General features: G+C 38.6%; 1 protein-coding gene across 2 annotated transcripts in view; it reads right to left on the reverse strand.

Annotated features, from left to right (window-relative positions):
• The window catches only part of INO80 (INO80 complex ATPase subunit), a 67,607-nt gene that overhangs the window by 9,451 nt on the left and 38,092 nt on the right, over nt 1–20,064 (reverse strand). For both annotated transcript variants that reach the window (XM_035111519.2, XM_035111512.2), the window contains exons 26-31: nt 10,828–11,053; nt 6,153–6,280; nt 3,144–3,238; nt 2,002–2,074; nt 1,205–1,363; nt 679–781 (exon numbers count right to left, since the gene is read on the reverse strand). In XM_035111519.2, coding sequence (XP_034967410.1) covers nt 679–781; nt 1,205–1,363; nt 2,002–2,074; nt 3,144–3,238; nt 6,153–6,280; nt 10,828–11,053 — 784 coding nt within the window. The remainder of the gene's footprint in view (nt 1–678; nt 782–1,204; nt 1,364–2,001; nt 2,075–3,143; nt 3,239–6,152; nt 6,281–10,827; nt 11,054–20,064) is intronic.

The following is a 20,064-nucleotide window of genomic DNA, read 5'->3' on the forward strand; positions in this document are numbered from 1 at the left end:
GCTCCTATGCTGGCTTCTCTTTTTGACTGTTCCTTGCTGTATTCTGTGGCTCTTTGTTGATTTTATCAGAACACGTACTAGCAGCCACAGCAACATCATATCACATCACACCCACCCAGTGGGTGCTGTCTCTTCTTCCATCACAGAATTATAGAGATGGAAGGGACCCTGCGGGTTATCTAGTCCAACCCCTTGCAGTGCAGGAATCTTAACTAAATCCTTCCTTCTTCATACATGCCAAAGGTGGCATGCAGTTTCAAGAAAGGAGGAAAACAAGTTTCAAACTTGGGATTTCCCACAGTAGTTTAAAACTCCTCTGGGAGAACTTTATAGCATGGCATGTGTGAATGAAGTAAAACAGCGCTCTACAGCAAAAATGGAGTTGAATGTCTCAAAACTGCGTTTATAATATGATACTGAATAATATGATACTGAATGCATCTATGTAGGGGTGGATCCAGATTAAATAGTTGTGCTTAGTTCCCACTGAAATAAATGGGAAACGATCAAGACATGACTTTCTGTTTGCACTTATTTCAATGGGACGTAAGCACTTGGCTTCTTCATCTACCTCATTTTACAGTTATTGATACAAATAAATCAGCAAACAAAAACACATGTACACAGTGGGAGCTGGTGAAGTATATGACAGAGGTAGGAGTATGGACTTGCACATACATTTTTTCTCAAGTTCTTCATCATCCAGAAGCAGACTAACCACCTCCTTGGGTTTCAAGGTGTCGGGTTTGAAATTGCCACCTGAAATCACCATCCTTTGAATCTATGGAAAAGAAAGAATGCATCAGAAATTTTCTTCTCAGATTACTTAATGCCAGAGACAATCAAGAGAAAGTGGGGGCCCTTTATCTATTAGACTGAATGTGGGCAAAATATATATTTTTAAGTCTGAACTTTGAAAGTTGTTTAAAAATGGCAACGTCATTTTGTAATTCTAATCCCAAGAGGCACTCCATGGCACAAGAAGGTATGTTGTGCACCCTAAAGTGGTAAGAACTTTGGTGCTATGCACAATTTACCCATTACTGCCAAGTGCTACATTTCATTACAGACATATAAAGGTAATCATTTCCCATTAGGTGGTATTATCTTTGCCGGAGATTAATGTCTGATTTCTCAGCAATCAAAGCTCAATTTCCTTGCTATCCCTTCTACACCACATTATTCCATATTTTGTTACCCTTACCTCACTTTTCTCCTTGGCCCTCTGCAAGATGCGTTCCTCTATGGTGCCTTTGCAAATCAACCGGTACACAGTGACCTGCTTGGTCTGACCCAGCCTGTGAGCTCGATCCATGGCCTGCTGATCTACTGTTGGATTCCAATCACTATCGTAGAAAATTACCTGTCAGGGCATTTTTTTTGAGGAGAAAAGGTTACAATACAAAACTGATTCTATGGTCACCACCCAAAGTTGGTACAGCACTTTAAAATGATAGTAAACTGCTTTGCCTTCAGAATGATAAACATCTTAGTGATTTTTGGCGGGTCAACCCAGATACAAGTTCAGTTCTGTATAATTATTTAAAGGCTGCTTTACACATTACTATTACTAACATGGAGATCAACTTCATGCAGGAAAAAAGCATGTGCACAAATCACATCTGAAATGGGGTGCAAATTATTTGTTTTTCCAGGTTTAGATTATTGGCCAGTCATAACACTTCATGAATTATATGTGGTTGTTTTATTTTATTTTGCTACACTATAATTATCTTCATACTGGAAAAAACACAATGCAAGAAGCAGCCATCGTATTCAGATTTAGGAAAGCAAAGGTAGTGAAACTTTATATTATATCAAATAATTCTGTACTACCAGGAATATCCAAGCTCTGTTAATTAATCAGACTATAAAAGCTTTATGCTTTTTTGACATATCAAATATCCTGTTTTAGTGCTTCCTCCTTTCTGCTGAGTACAAACCATCCTGGAATAGCCCATAGTGTTAAGAAAACATTTTCAAAGCAAGCTGTTTACTCACCGTATCAGCAGCTGTAAGGTTAATGCCTAAGCCACCAGCTCTTGTGCTTAACAGGAACACAAAGATATCATTCCTACAGAGATAGAAAGAACAAAAGCAACCATTGCAGTTGTGTTGCTACATAAACATTACTTATGACAATCATTACTATTACCAGGAGGGTTTTGACTTTTGCAATCCAAGACAGAGTCACTTCACCCAACAGTTTATTATTACTGTATAATACTAGTGTATCTGCCTTGATTTCTAATATTGCTTTTATGCTACAGGACTTGTTGCACTGTAGAACTGTGGATTTTTGATCTGGCAAAATCTTTAATGATGGGAAAGAACTCCATGCTAGAAAACCACCACAAATTTCATCACATTTAATTACAACACAAAACTCCCATGATTTTCCAAGTTAATGGGGGTAGCAAATTGATTTTGTTTGTTTGTTTGTTTGAAACAACATGGAAACGAGCATCAAACTTTCATTAGACTCCACTAGATTTCCGGAAGTGGCTGTTTACAATGTGTAAAAGAAACTTGCAAAACCATAGAAACTGCAAGGTTAGGAAACGTCAGGAAAAGGTACCATTGGTACTCACTTGAAATGTGTTACTAAGGAAATGAAGAACACAGCCCTAGTGTTTAAGTGAAATACTAAGGGTGACTCTTTGGACCCTCTTGGGAGGAATTCATTGCAAGTGCCAGACGGAACAATCCATGCTCTCCTCCCCTTGGGTGCTGTTCTAGGGGGTGCTCCCAACCCCACATGATCCAATTTTGGGGGAGTGAGGGGTGAAAACTCATTGGGCAAGAAGCCCTTGGTTTGGGCTTCAGCTGCCAGAAGCCAGTAGTTGCATCCCACCCATAGTTTAGATGCTGAAGAACAACAGTGTAAATACAGTTTTTCATAAGCTGGGATCCAATGGGTTGACTGTGGAGTTTCACTTACAATGGTTAGCTGGCTCTTCCTTTCCATCACCCCTTGTGGCTGATGTATAGCATAAGCATATTCCTACAGGAGAATGGAGGGGTCCCAACACTAACCATATTCCATCGGAGGACGGAGGAGCCTGCGTACCTAGTGATTTGGAAACTACTTAACAGAACCCCATCGCTATAATTCAACAGAAAAAGCAAAGGGAAAAACATACCTGTTCTGAAAGTCAGCTACCATATCTCTTCTTTCAGAGATTTTTGAAGACCCATCTAACCGCATATATGTATGCTTCCTGTAAACCATGTACTCCTACAAGAAACCCAGAACAAAATATCAATATTTTAAATCTAGATTTTCAACAGAACAAACTATTATAGTTGTTTTGAACATCATAGTGCCATGTAATATTGTGCGAGCTTCTAATACAGTACTGTATGCCAGAAGGCTACTAATGTAATTTTAAAAGCAAAATAAACTGTTTGTACCATGCAGTGCAGCTAAAAACATACTAATCCTGAGCCTGTTGAATTAAAACCTGATTATTAAAAAAAGACTGAGATGCTCAAGAAGCCTGTGTCATGTACCGTGTTTCTCATATTATAAGACATGTCTTATATTTATTTTTTCCTCAAAAAAACACACTATGGCTTATTTTCAAGGGATGTCTTATTTTTTTCCTCCTTCTCCTGCCGCGGCCAGCATTGCTGCTGCGCCTATCACTATGTCTTATTTTCGGGGTATGGCTTATATTCCTTGAATGCTTAAAAATCCTGCTATGGCTTATTTTATGGGTATGTCTTAAAATATGAGAAACAGGGTAGGTACTTCATTGCTCACCATTCAGTTAATATTCATTTACTGGGCAAATTACCAAGCGATGTTAAGTCCTTTGTTCGCACCAAGTACTTGCTTAACTATTTCTGACCTCCATGGCCATTGTTATAATCTAAAATCCATAAACAGTTTCAGGCCACTTTAAGTTTTATTTGTACTTCAATGTGCTCAAAATTATATCCACGACGGTAGATTTTTGTATTAATGCACAAGCTCATCTCACTCCTTTTACACATTCTTCTGTACTTGAATTAATCTCTAAATTAAATTTGATTTTAATGTATGCATGTACTTTATTCTCTCTCTCCCTCTCCCTCTCTCTCTCACACACACATATAAGCAAAGCAATGAAAGAAGCCTGAGGGGGACTAAGGAGCACTGGAGCACATAGTTCTTTGCATCTTTCTATGTTCAGAAGAATATATGCACATTTTCTTGGTTTACAAAACATACAATACACAAAGTTGAATATTTTTGGTGCTGAATTTATTTTCAGGAAGTGTATATGAAACTGACAATAGACTTGTTTCTGGGGGAAAACCTTGGTATAGCTCAAGGTCATAATGCTGTTATTGTTAACTGCAAATATCAGGGTTCATATCTCTACTCAGCCATCAAGCTCACTGTGTGATCTACAGCTAGTCACAGTCTCTCAGACTAACCAACTTTCATGGGATTGTTGCACGAATAAACAGGAAGGGGGAGAAACAGGTGCACCACCTTAACTTCATTGATGGAAAGGTGTAATACAATTGAATAATGTTTTTAATTTTTTTCACTGGGATCAAAGGAGTTGGGTGACTCAGTGGTCTCATTTGAAGATAAAACCAAAGCATGTTTGTTTAGCTAAACTGTAGCTTGTTTGCTGCACTGTATCCAGTACTGTAGTTCTTGTTTTTCCCCATCCATAAAAATATCTTCAAAAATGAGGATAGCCTGCCAAGAGCAGACTGAGTAAGGGAATAGGTTTTGTGTTTTATATTACCTTCCCACCGGAGCGGTACCTATTTATCTACTTGCACTTTTTGGCATGCTTTCGAACTGCTAGGTTGGCAGGAGCTGGGACCAAGCAACGGGAGTTCACCCCGTCGCGGGGATTCGAACCACCGACCTTCTGATCGGTAAGCCCAAGTGGCTCAGTGGTTTAGACCACAGCGCCACCTGCGTCCCTCCATTGAGCATGGAGTAGTGTTCTTGCAGTCTATCTTTTTGAATTATTAAAAAATATATATGAAATATTAAGAATATTCTTTTCAGGCCTAGTGCATGAGAAAATGTTGCAACCACAAACAAAAAATAAGGATAAAAACCCCTAGTTCCTATTTAGAAATCAAAAAAGAAAATATTGAACTGCAATCAATGCTTAGTTCCTGGAAGGATATTATGACCTCAGTAGAGTTCATCTCCCACCAGAGTGCATACTGGGCTTCCACTGAGGAAAGGGGTTGTATATTAGAATCTGCCTCAAATAGGTTAAGTATGTTTGCATGGATTAAGGAGGAAGAATTGAGCTAAGGCTTAATGAATTATGGTAGCTCTTCTTGCTAATATAGACCAAAACAGTTAGAATAATAAAACATAGATATTTGATGATAACTATGGTACTTGAGATGTTAACAGCATAATAATTACAGTGGAAGATTCAAGAGTTTTTGCAAGAAAGTCTTTCAGATAGTTGACTGCAAACAGGTTGTAGACTCTTTTTTATCTTTGTAGCTTTTTTAAAAGTAAAAAAGATACTGCTAATCCTAGAGGGATAGTTATATTAAAACCTCTTGAATATCCTCCCATTAAGCCCGCTCAGCTGACACTGTCAGCATGACACTAGAAGTACTAATCCTTGAAAATAATGAAATTGGTCCTGGGTAGAGTGTGCTGGTTACTGAGGCAACAGATAGAATAAGTAACTTCATCTCTTCCTTCCTTTGGACCATTGCATATGACAGGGACTTTACAACAATAGAAAATATATATACACCACCCAATACTAATTATTCAAAACCAAGAGCAACCAAGCAATTGATTTAGAGCCTGGTCCAATAGTTCTACTGCACTATGATTCTGTAAGTGGTCCACTTGGTCAGTCTGAAAGTGACAGGGTTACGCTGGTGCAGCTAAGCATCTAGGACTTCACTTGGACAGCAACACAGAATGGCATGACTGCAATGGGCCAGATCTTACATAACTTGGGGACAGAGAAGAGAGTGGGGGAAAGTAGGCACGATTCTGTGTAAATGTATATCCTGGGTCCAACATGCTGCTGCACTTACAAAAGCATGCAATCCATGCAGCCTCTCCTTTCCTTAAAAAGATAGTATTCATGTCAAAAACTACATTTCCTTAGTCATTAGCTTCAGTTTCTCCTTCATGCAGGGTAAATGAATCCTACCTCCAACAAGTCAATCATCCGTGTCATCTGAGAGTAGATAAGGACTCTGTGTCCTTGAGATTTCAATCTTGTCAACAAAACATCAAGGGCATAAAGTTTTCCACTGTCTGTGATCAGACTCTCTTTGTCTAAAGGAAAGGAAGGGGGGAAATATTTATTTATTTAACTAACTTGTATACCGCCCTATACTCAGCCTCAGGGTTGTTCACAGGATAAAATCACAATATGAAAACACAAATTACATAATCAAAATAAAAACAAGAACACCAAGAACAATGTGGGGGCATTATTTTTGGGTGGGGTTGCAGCAGGGGAAAGGCTTATTTCTCCCTAAGTGCTATAGCCCCTAATGCAAAATGCCCCTGCATTACAATTGAGATCCAAAGGCCTGCGGCGAATAAGAATTATTTTGCCTGGCACCTAAAACAGGTAATGATGATGCTGGCAGATGGTGATTGTAACCCACCATGAGATCTTATGGTGAAGGGTAGTCAAGAAATCAACCAATCACAAAGAGGAAACTCGTTCCACTACCACTTCCCAATAGAATGTATGAAATCAGAATGGATAAATTAGTTACTTAACAGTCTTTTAAACTACTTTACAACAGGTGACCCACCCAAGTTCATCAGGAACCAAGTAACAGGAAAAAAGGAGTTTAAAAACAACAAAACACAAGTATTTTTAATTCTTGTGTTTTTATTTAATATCACATTTCACCAGCACTAGTTACTGGTAAATTATTTTTGAACTTTGAATAAATCCTGCCACCTAATGTTGAAAAAAATACTGTACCATGAATAAACAATATTTGACTGCACTATGCTCCTTTACCATCTCTAGCAGAAATAAACAGAACAAAACAATCATTTATTAAATAACACCCAAGGTCCGATCCTACTCTGAAGATAAGATTTTCACATTTGGGTCAATGAGTTGTATTGAATGGTATCACTCAGAATGTGGAAGGAAGCAGTTTTTAGTGATTTTCCTGCAGCTTCCCCTCCCCAATCTGCTCCAGATGACTGGGGGGGCTTCTGAGCAGAATTTGGGGTTCAAGGGGGCACAGGAGGATGCAGCCTTGCTGTCAGTTATGCAACACCATTGTATAAAAATCTAACACACATAAGAGTTAGATGGGAAAATCGGTCTATTTCTGGCACAAAATTGTGCTGTCAGGTTATAAATCAAATGGGCTTCCTTTCATTTAAAAGAATTATTACTTTTAATCAGACTTATCTGGACTTGGCTGGGGAATGAGAAGATGCTATGATGTTACTGTCTGGGGAAGAAACATGTATGATCAAAATGACAGCTTAACAGAACCCCAATTATAGAGTCCCCTCCCCGCCACCTTTGGAGCCTGACTTAATCTTAGTTCCCTCTAGTGAATTAGAAAATGCACCTCTGCTGATGTAAAAATAAGAGTAAGGTAAAGGGGCCCCTGACCATTAGGTCCAGTCGTGACAGACTCTGGGGTTGCGCGCTCATCTCGCATTATTGGCCGAGGGAGCCGGCGTATAGCTTCCAGGTCATGTGGCCAGCATGACAAAGCCGCTTCTGGCAAACCAGAGCAGCACATGGAAACACCGTTTACCTTCCCGCTGTAGCGGTTCCTATTTATCTATTTGCATTTTGATGTGCTTTCAAACTGCTAGGTTGGCAGGAGCTGGGACCGAGCAACGGGAGCTCACCCCGTCACAGGGATTCGAACCGCCGACCTTCTGATCAGCAAGCCCTAGGCTCAGTGGTTTAACCACAGCGCCACCTGGGTCCCGAAAATAAATAAATAAGAGTAAGTAGGCCCAAATCATAGTTTCCAGAAAGTGCCTCCCTCCTCTAGAAGGCTGCAGGGCATAAAGGGGTCAGTGCAGAGCCAGCTAGCACTCACAGTAAACAGCCCGCAAAGTTGGTGCTTTTTATCAATGCAAAAAGGACTCAGACACTTCCTGCCATTTAATCTAAGATCATTTCTCTTTCAAAGAACAGGAAAGGCCTCCAGAGATTCCCACAGTGATCGCAACTACAACAGTCTGAGAGAGGAGGGCAGAGTTAACTGAAGTAGCAGCTGTTTTGCTGTTCACTGTAACTTTGTAGCCTGAAAACCTACTTTGTATCGAATTGCTCCTTGAGTTTAATTCACTTGCTCAAACAAGCTTCATCTCATCTATTATTTACTGTATTTTTATTCTGTTTTTCAGACAATTATAGTCTTGGCAAAGCAACTCACATCAATTAAAGACAAAAGAGCGACAGGCCTTGGTGTTCTTACATTCCCATGGAAAAAAATTCCCCAGTGAATAACTCTGGAAGTACTATAAATATTTCAACATATTCCACATTAATAGGGGTGTTAGGAAAGTTTTTGCTTGGACACCTCAGATAAAGGTTGTAAAACAGGCAAACTTGCAATTAAAATGCATGAAGCCGACGGCTGCAAGATCAGAGGCCAAAAATTCATGTGACAATAAATTGATGGGTCAACGTTCAAAGTACAGTGGTACCTTGGATCCCGAATGCCTTGCAACTGGAACGTTGTGGCTCCCAAACAACGCAAACCTGGAAGTGAGTATTCTGGTTTGCAAATGTTCTTTGGAATTCAAACGGCTGGCATGGCTTTTGATTGGGTGCAGGAAGCTCCTGCAGCCAATTGGAAGCTGTGTCTTGGTTGTCGAACATTTTTGGAAGTCGAATGGACTTCCAGAACGAATTCCATTCGACAACCAAGGTACGACTGTAAATTAGTCTCCTCACTGGTTTTGTACCATTTGGGTGGGGGGGGGGGGAGAACTGGCGAGAGAAAGAGGACCTTTTCAGATATGGTGCCTAAATAATGAAATGATGTCCCAAAAAGGCTCAGCTGGCCCCTTCCATGCTTACTTTTAGGCAAGATCCCACGGGTTTGTGTTATACACACACACACACACACACACACACACACACACACACACGTATATATATATATATATGTATGTATGTATGTATGTATGTGGTGGGCATTTTCTGGGGTGTAATTAGAACCATAGTGTTTTTAATTGCTTCTAGAGAATTTTTGCTGTTGTTTTTAGGATTGCATTTTAGCTTGCTTTTGTTACTATTTTTTTCTAATTCTATATGCTGCTTTGAATATGGCTTTGGCATAGAAAGGAAGACTATAAATACCAAAATAAATAAATAAAAGTCAGGCTGTGTACTGATTCGCATTTTAGTGTTCACATGTGTGCATTTCCATGCATGTGCACGGAAGACAATATAAACTCCCCACTAGTGATGTGAGGTCAGAATATTCTCCAGAGAATGAGAATATTCTATGCTAAAAAAATCTCCAGAGAATATTCTCCACAAACTGTAAATTCTAATGTAAGAACCAGTTTTACAACCCACATTTAAAAAATCCAGTAAATAATAAGTCAAGCTGTGATATTGCCAGTGCAAGTAATGAATAATTATTTTCTTGATCCAGTTAGATTACTGGGCATTGTGTCATTCACCATTGGCAGCTCTGAAATGTGAGCTACAGAAAACATGTGTACACACACACACATTTTAAAATGCTCTTTATTTAATTTGATGAACATTTGAATTCGTATGTATTTCAACTATATGTAATAGCCCTTTTTTCTATTTTGGTGTGACCTTATTCTTAGCAATTCTATACCCTTGGCCAAACAGTGTGATTTTTTTTTTTTTTACAGAAAGTAGCTTTAATGCTTTATACACTTTAAATCACATGCTGTTACACATAATTGTATAGGCCTAGGTACTTTAAGTGTATATAAGTGTATACAGTTGACGTTTCTATATTTTTATTTAGTGCCGGTAACTGGTTTTTGCAGTGCCATTTATCAGAGATTGACATACTGAAATGTATTATCATATAATGATAATATATTTAATGTTAATGGCTTCTTTTTTATATGTATGCATATAGTTTTGATTATCAACCTGTGCTTTAATCACCAAAACAGTTCACCCATGAATAAACATGCATATTAACTAATTATATCATTTTCAATGCATGAAAATGAATATTCTCCTATTTTAAATGAAAAATTCTCTAATATTCTCACTAATCTAGAATATTCTGGAGAATATTCTCCAAAAGATTATCCTCGAGAATTTAACATCACTACTCTCCACCAAGAAGAACTCCAGCAATTCACACTAATGTAATATTAACAGCACAACCCTAAAGGACAAAAACGCAGAAATGCAACAGGTGCAGCAATTTATCAAGGACAGGAACCAAAAAATAGGGACAGCTGGGATATATGGGAGTGGATGAAAAAGGTAAAGGAAGAAGTTCAGTTTGAAAACGCCAGACAGTAGTGAGTTGCAGACTGGCGTATTTGGTCCAGATATCCAGAATGATGCAGAGACAAGAATAACAGAACCAGAGTTGAAAGGGACCCTGAGGGTCATCTAGTCCACCCCCTGCCTATGTCAGCACAAGAAAGCAATCAAATATGCTCAATTAGGTAACCACTGATCATTCTCTCACACACCCAACTTTCCTATAAGTTTATTGCAGGAAGATTCCTCAAAAGGAAGTATGAATTATTTCCCAGTTTGTTGTCATTTAATGAATGGGTAGAACATACTAGCATATGTAGATAAGCAAAGTAATATAATCCACTTTGTCATTAAACTATGCAGTTATAGAGCTGTTGCCTACCTGGTATCCTGATGAAAGACCAGCCGTTTTGAGGTCTGACCCCTAATAATCCCCCTGGAAATTCCGGAAAGAACTGAGAGCACCGTTTTAGCCAGCCAGCTGCTAGTTCAGGTGCTCCGTGCAATACACATTGCTTTGCTTCAAGGCTTCCTCCGTCTTTAAGTGCTCTGCGCTCATATTCTGCACTCCGATCATTGCAGTAGAAATCCCGTGGCACAGCTGTTACCTGGGAATTAAAAGGGTATAATTATACAGGGGAAATTGTGAAAACATTGGCTGAGATTAAATATCAGTAATAAATGAAGTTCCTTTAGCTATATAGTACTGATTCAAAAATGGTTACAAAACTACTCGATCCCTCTCATCTTTCAAGATGACTTGTAACAGTGGTAGATGTCGGCCTAGAGAGCCTGATAATATTTTCACTTCTTAGGGAAACTACTGCTTCAATTTAACATTTCTGAAACCTTAGCACCCAATTAGATAGACAAAATTCAGAAGTTATGTGGTTCCTGCCCACAGGGATTCAAATCTATCAAAGTTCAAAGGATATAGGAATGGACTTGAGAAGGAAAAGGAGGGAAAGGTTAGCTAGCAAAGCAAAGTGTAGTAAAGGAGAAGGAAACACAAGGCTTGATGAAGGAGAGGGAGATGACTTTGTATTTGAGATATTGAGTTACTCTAGCCCAGGCATAGGCAACCTTGGCTCTCCAGATGCTTTGGAACTACAACTCCCATGATCCCTGGCCCTGTTAGCTAGGGATCATGCAAGTTGTAGTTCCAAAACATCTGGAGAGCCAAGGTTGCCTATGCCTGCTCTAGCCTGTTTATAGAGTAAAACCATCTGTCAGCATGAATTTCAGTGATTTAGCATGCAGCAAAACACTTTATGTAAATACTATCTGAACTGAATCAGTAATGGAATAGAATCAGAAAAAATGAATTAGCTGTTTTGAAATTAAACTGCACTTTACTACGAAACAAACAAACAAACAAACAGTCCAGTAGCGCCTTAAAGGTAAAGGGACCCCCGACCATTAGGTCTAGTTGCGGACAGCTCTGGGGTTGCGGCGCTCATCTTGCTTTACTGGCCGAGGGAGCCGGCGTACAGCTTCCGGGTCATGTGGCCAGCATGACTAAGCTGCTTCTGGTGAACCAGAGCAGCACACGGAAACGCCGTTTACCTTCCCACCGGAGCGGTACCTATTTACCTACTTGCACTTTGACACGCTTTCGAACTGCTAGATTGGCAGGAACAGGTACCGAACAACAACACCCTGTCACGGGGATTCGAACTGCCAACCTTCTTCTTCTTCTTTTTTTAAAAAAATACTTTTTATTTATTTCAATTGTTAAAAGCCATACAAATTTACAGAAACACAAAGGATTTACAAAAACACAGAAAGGAAATTGGTACATCTCCCTTTTACATATAAAAAATTCCACATTTGAGAGAGAAAAAAAGAAAACAGGGATGTCAAGTGTAAAGGAAATAAAAGGAAAGAAAAAAGAAAAAGGATTGAAACGAAAACAGGGATTATATAGGAAGAAAAAGAAAAAGAAAAGAAAAAAGAAGAAAAAGAACAGCGTTCTTCCAATCATATCCTGTGTAAGTTATATACACCCATTTAAATTCACACTTAAGTTTCATATCAACATTTCCTTATCCTTTTAAATTTTGACATGGTTCAATTCTGTTCTGCTATCGGGATTTGGCTATTTGGTTGAATTTATATAATCTTCAAAGATCCTCCACTCCTTTTTTACTTTTTGCTTTGTTTGACCTCTAATTCTCCCAGTGGTTTTAGCAAGCTGTGAATATTCCTTCATTAGGATTTGCCAATCTGTTATATTTGGTACATCTTTATTTTTCCATTTTCTAGCGATAAGGACCCTCGCAGCTACAATACCATACATGAGTAATATTCTACTTGCATCTTTGATGTCCTCTGGTATTATATTCAACAAAAACAGTTCTGGTTTCTTTATGATCTTACACTTCAACATTTTCTTTAACTCTTCATAGATATTATTCCAAAACTTATTTATTTCTGGGCATTTCCACCACATGTGCATTTGGGTCCCTATCTCCTTCTCGCACCTCCAACATTTTGGTGATTTATTTTTATACATCCTTGATATTTTGTCTGGTGTTTGGTACCACCTGTACATCATTTTGAGAATATTCTCCCGCAGATTGTAACAGGCGGTAAATTTCAAATCTTTCTGCCACAGCCTTTCCCATTGTTCCATATAGACATTGTGTCCCAAGTCCTGGGCCCATTTAATCATAGATGGTTTAGTTTGCTCCTCCTTGAGCTCCCATTCTAGTAACAGATCGTACATTCGAGCAATGAGCTTTTTGTCATTTTCTATTAATTCCTTCTCAAATTTAGACTTTTCCTTTGCAATTCCCAATTTTTTATCCTCTAAGAACCTCTGATTCACCTGAAAGTATTGCAGCCAAGTCGAAAATTTTTCCTTAATCTCTTCATATTTTTTTAATCTCAATTCATTTTGCACATTTTCCAATATCTCATGGTAGGTGGTAACTTTTTCTTCCATATTCAGTTTCTTAACTGTGACAGCATTTATTGGTGACGCCCACAAGGGAATCTTGGGTTCCAAAATGCCCTTGTATTTTGCCCAAATCAAATACAAGGATTTTCTTATTAGATGATTTAAGAATCCCTTGTGGTTTTTGACTTTTTCATGGAGCAGGTAAGAGTGCCAACCAAATCTATTTCCTACTCCCTCTAGGTCTAAGATCTCCGGCTTTTCCAAAGTTATCCACTCTTTGATCCAAACTAGTCCGGCTGCTGCATGGTACAATTCTAAATTGGGAAGGGAAACCCCCCCCCCTCTTCTGTCTGTTAGTAGCTGATATTTAATTCTTGGTCTTTTATTATTCCATATAAACTTTGTTAAGTCTTTTTTCCACTCAGCAAAACACTTTATTCCTCACAGAATTGGTATCGCCTGAAACAGGTACATCAATTTCGGGAGAACATTCATTTTAACGACAGAAATTCTACCCCAGAGGGAAAGGTGTAGTTTGTTCCACTGCTCCATTTCTGTCTTGATTCCCTTCCATACTTTTTTATAATTATCTTCGTATAGTTTTATACTTCTTGCTGATATCCAAATACCTAAGTATTTAACTTTCTTTTTTAACTCCAGACCTGTCCGCTGTTTCAGTTCTTCCCTTTCTTTTCTATCCATATTTTTTGTTAGCAATGTTGTTTTTTTGTAGTTTATTTTCAATCCTGCCACCTTCCCATATTCATTTATAATTTCTATAACTGTTGGTATACTTTCCTTAGGGTCTTGCGCCGTCACCACTATATCATCCGCGAATGCGTGGACTTTATATTCTCTCTTCCCCACTGTTATTCCTTTTATTTTATTCTCATTCCGAATTCTGTTTAGTAAAACCTCTAGCACCAAGATATATAGCAGGGGAGATAGAGGGCATCCTTGTCTGGTCCCTTTTTCTATCAGAAAACTATTGGTCACCCCTCCATTTATTATCAGTCTCGCTTTTTGTTGTTGATATACTGCTTCTATTGCTCTCTGCATCTTTTCTTGTAACCCAATTACACTTAGTTGTTTTTTGAGGAAGCCCCAGGAGACGTTGTCAAACGCCTTTTCCGCGCCTAACATTAACAGAGCTGCTTCTTTATCTATTTTAAATTCCAAATACTCTAGTATGTCAATTATATTCCTGGTGTTATTGAATATCTGCCTCCCTGGGAAGAATCCTGCCTGGTCTGGGTGAATTATGCCTTTAAGTATATTCTTCAGTCTTTGTGCTATTACTCCTGCGAATATCTTTTAATCGTTATTCAATAGGGATATAGGCCTATAATTTGCCATTGATTCTAGATCTGCTTCTCCTTTAGGAAGGAGTGTGATGTACGCTTCTTTCCATGTTTCGGGGATTTTTTCTAAAGTTTGATTCATTATATCTTTTAACGGATTCAGGAGTATGTTTTCCAATTTCTTATAATATTCAACAGGGAGCCCGTCTGGGCCTGGATATTTCCCTACTTTACTTTTTTTCATTACTTCTTTTATCTCCTGTATTGTGATTGGTCTCTCTATTTCCTTGGCTTTTTCCTCTATGTTTATTTTCAACTGGTGTTTCTCTAAGTAGTTATTTATTTCCTCCTTCTTTTCCTCATTTTTCTTATATAAATCCCCATAGTATTTTACAAATCTCTTCATTATCATCTGGGGATTATCTATCACTTTTTCTCCCTCTCTTAGTCTGTTTATCATTTTCTCATTTCTCCTCTTCTTTATCTGCCATGCTAGGTATTTACTAGGCTTATTTGCGAACTCGAAACTATTCTGTCTCCATGCTCTAAGTCTCCATTCCATTTCTTGTTCTATCTTAATTTTATATTCTGGTTTTAGTAAGCCAATTTCTTTCTTTAATTTCCCATTGTTAGGGTGTTTATTCAGTTCTTTCTCCTTTTTCTCTAGTTCTTCCAATATTTTATTCTTCTCCTTCTCTCTTTTATTTTTCAATATTGCATTTTGTTTAATAAAATATCCCCTAATCACCGCTTTACTAGTGTCCCATATGATCTTATTATCTGTTTCTTCTTTGTTGTTTCGCTCAAAAAATTCTCTCAGTGTTTCTTTTGCTCCTTCTACAACTTGTTCGTCATATAACAATGTTTCATTTAGTCTCCATCTTCTCATTCCTATCTTCCATTCTGCTCTTAAATGTAGGAGAATGGAGTTATGATCTGATAGTGTTCTCGGTTGTATTTTAATTTCCTGTATTCTACCTAACATTTCTGTTGACAACCAGATGGCATCGAATCTACTTGCCATATTTTTAGAATCTGAGAAATACGTATATTCTTCTTCTATTTCGTTCTTAAATCTCCAGGCGTCTTTCATATCTATATTTTTTACTAAATTAAAGAAAGTTTGAGGCAACTTCCCTTTCAAATTTTCTCTCCCCTTCCCACGAACTGCCAACCTTCTAATCAGCAAGCCCTAGGCTCTGTCGTTAAACCCACAGCGCCACCCACGTCGAGACCAACTAAGTTTCTTTACTACAGCAGCCTTCCATTTGTCTATTTTTAATAGCACAACAGACGAGACCAGTTCCTCAGGTCCTTGACACTTGGCAAGAGACTGTCAAAAGATTAAAAAGTAGGGTGTGAAGATAAAAGGTCCAAATTTCAAATAGAATTGTTGGAAGGCAGAGTGAAACTGTTATCAAAAATGTACAACTTTTTATTAGAATGGTTTACAAAAGATGAAATGACAAAAGATGTGATGATAAGATGGCCAAGGGATTTTGGGTATAACAATGAATATGATGTGTGGTTGAAATTATGAAATGAAACATTGAAATTTACTGCATGTACCGCTTTGAAAGAAAATGTAATGAAAATGATGTACAGATGGTACTTAACGCCAGTAAATTTAGCTAAAATGTATAGGATGAGTTTGAAACATGCTGGAAGTGTAAAGATAAAGATGGTGAATATTATCATGTGGTGGACATGCGAGAAAGTAAAAAGATTTTGGGAAATGATATACAATGAGTTGAAAAAGATGTTTAAGTACACCTTTCCCAAAAAACCTGAAGCTTTTTTATTGGGATTAATGGGAGAGGAAATAGCAAAGGGAGATCAGAGACTATTTATGTATGCTACAACTGCGGTGAGGACTTTATTAGCCCCAAAATGGAAATTACAGGAGATACCGACGATTGAGGAGTGGCAGACGAAAATGAACTGAGATGGGTGAATATAAGATGGGATGTAATTATTATTATTTTTGTTGTTTTTTGTTTATTTGGAAAACTTAATAAAAATTATTATTTTTTAAAAAAAGACACTTGGCAAGAGACATGGTAATTATGGAATGCTCATTTAGTGTCAAGTGTGCCTTCTATCTGGCATCTCTGCAAGGCCTTCATACATCTGGTAGTGTCAGCCGTAAGCAAACAGCTGCCTTCAAAAATCCTCTTTCCTATTCCTTTTGCAAAGAAGAAATGATCTCTTCTTGAAACTAGATTGAACTTGTGTTTCTGGGAATCAACAGCAGTGCTAGTGAGGCTACTCTTTTACACTAGATGTGCAAATGGCATTGGACCTTTAAGGCATCTGAGTGTAGACATGTTGCACAAGGCCCGTCCATTAGCATCACAGTATGTGTGCTTGAATTGTAAAAGTCAGGTTTTTTTTAACGCAGCACTTTCTTTAAACTCAACGATCAGCCTGGAAGCAGTTCTGAGCTATCCAAATGCAAAATTCCATTTCCGTTATTTAGAACACTGAGGTCTTCAGTTTATCTTCCTTTGCATGCCACCTTCCCTACTGTCAGCTTCAATATAAATTACCCAGCCAAACAGTGTTGCCAACACAGGAATCTAATCTTTATACCAAAGTAGCTATCTTGGACCATCTCCATCATTTTTAATCTTTGCTGCTATCTGGATGGAGTAGAATGTTAGCCAAACAGCTGTTTCTTCAATGGCTGAATAGCTGAATAGTCTCAAGATAAGGAGTCTGTTCCAGCAGACAAGGTTGCCTTTTGTAAAAAGCTATAGTACTCTGTTATCTCTCCTCAACAGGCTAAAATGCAAGTCCATGGTGCCATCCTGTACAGCAAGTACGTGCTCTCAAATACATTTTCACAGCTAAGCAGTGAATGCCAAATCAACAACAAGGTAGATACTAGACTCAGTGAGAAAGACAGGGACAGCTGTATAAGCCATAATCATAAGTTACAAGCTCTGGTTATGTATCTGCACAGTAGCTGTTCCGGAACATCTATCATCTAGAGAATTATTCATCAAAATGCAATGACAATGAAAAAAATATCTTGTATATATGGCAGATATTTTTTTGCCATCTACCTTTTCACATGCAGTCCCTTGCACCATCTTATCTGCTGGTTGGAGGATTCATCAACCCTTTGCAACAGATTTTCAAGGGATGTGGGGAGACTGACAAAAATACCACCACCAGTTTCCACTGGTGGGAGCATTAACAGAACTCTGTTTATGGTATACTCCTGTGAGCTGAGTCTCAGTTAGGATCTAAGCCAATGTTATTAACAGTAAAAGATAAAGGAGCACTATTAGGTCTGTCATTTATCTCATATGTCTACAAGCATGTTATCAAAGATATTGGGGTACAGTACTAAGAATAATTGATCACAGTTGTTCTTTTAGGAGAAATAAAAATAAATTGTCCATCTAGATCTCAACTCCTCCTTTCTATTAAAAAACAGAAGCATCAAACTGTGATATCTTTAAAAGCAGAACATATAAAAACAGAGAATGTGGGGTGTGGGAGACGGTGAAAACTAGCCTAAGGCACACACACAAAGCATCAAATCATGTGAATCATGTATTGTATACAATTTTGAAGGGAAATGGTGTGGCAATATGTACAATGCAACATAGCTGAGACAATGAAAAATCACCCAAAGTGGCTTATGGAGCACACGGATAGAGATTTGGGGGGGGGGGTTGCTTAGTTAAAACATACAGATTGACTCATGCTTGTAGAGCAAGTGTGGGGAACAGTTGCCTCCCAGATGTTGCTGAACTACAACTCCTATGACCTTGGCCACTGCCCATGCTTGCTAAAACTGATGGGAATTGTAGTTCAGCAAGTCTGCAGGGTCAAACGTTTCTCAGCCACTGTGGAAAGGGGCAGCAAGTTAAAAGGTAGCTTTTATCAAAGAAACTGAATGCAACTACAGTAACTTATTTTGGGGGAGTTAACTAACTAGTTGCCAGCTATGAAAAGCCACAGCATCAATGGAAACGCAAAGCACTCAGCACTTTTTCCAGCACGATATGCAAGACTACACTGCCATCTTCAGACAAGAGATGGGAAATGAAAAGAGCAAGGTTTAATACACTGAGTCAAGATCATCTTTCTCCGACTGACTAATTCACTAAAGAGGGGGGAAATTATGTGCACTGCTTTACATGGAAATGTTTCCATCTTATATTTTCCTTTTTATTACCCATTAGATACAACAGAAGTGAAGCATAAAATATCATGGCTGATATAGGGCTGCACAAACTTTCCCACATGGTAACAGGCACCTCCTGTAACACAGACACAAGGAGGAGATAAGAAGCATCTGTTTCCAACTTTAAACTAACCAGAGTTCCTAATTATGTCAGAATTCGGGGAGACTCTTATTTTGAAATTCTGGTTTGTTCAAACAAGCCAGGATTAAGCCATGGTTTATTATCCTGGCTAGTTCAGATGTTAAAGGAACTTTAGTTAGCAGATAATTCTGATCTTCTTGCAGCCATGCCAGAATACTAGAAGGGAAGGTCTTTTATTTGTGTGCATGTAACACAAAACTAGGGATGCGGGTGGCACTGTGGTCTAAACCACTGAGCCTCTTGGGCTTGCCGATCAGAAGGTCGGCAGTTCAAATCCCCGCAATAGGGTTAGCTCCCGTTGCTCGGTCCCAGCTCCTGCCAACCTAGCAGTTCGAAAGCACGCCAAAAAGTGCAAGTAGATAAATAGGTACTGCTCTGGCGGGAAGGTAAACAGTGTTTCCATGCGTTGCTCTGGTTTCAGAAGCGGCTTAATCATGCTGGCCACATGACTCAGAAAACTGTCTGCAGACAAAAGCCGGCTCCCTCGGCCTCTAAAGCGAGATGAGCACCAGAACCCCAGAGTCGTCTGCGACTGGACTTAACTGTCGGGGTCCTTTACCTTTACCACAAAACTATTTCAGAATTAGGCTAACGACATATATCCCAGGATCATGAGGATAGTAAAATAAGTCATTTTGTATAGAGAACTCTCATGGTATTATTGAAGAATCATAAAAGAGATGATGGGAAGCATATAAAAACTCAGAGCCTAATTTTATGTTGCGGCAGAATTTAGGATCATATTTTGCACTCCCAGATTTGCAGCCATTGATGATAGTAATCAGTGCTGTAGAAAAACTGCTGACAGTAGTTCCTAAACTCCCCCCTCCATCAGAAAGGAGTTTGCAGACCAGTTTGAGAACCTTTGCTACAATTAATGCTCAATAGGCTTAACCTTGGAAGGCATGTGGTGAAGAGTTCAGTAAGGTGGTTCGTATATTTCATTCCTCATATGTCAGCATGAAGCTATCCATATCTTATTCAGACAATGCACAAAATATGTGTTATTACTAAAAACAAGTACAGATCAGGAATGGAATGGAACATTTGGGTGGCTTTTGTGATAAGGCTTT

Source organism: Zootoca vivipara, chromosome 1, assembly GCF_963506605.1.
Source record: "Zootoca vivipara chromosome 1, rZooViv1.1, whole genome shotgun sequence".
In the NCBI taxonomy this organism is placed as follows: domain Eukaryota; kingdom Metazoa; phylum Chordata; class Lepidosauria; order Squamata; family Lacertidae; genus Zootoca; species Zootoca vivipara.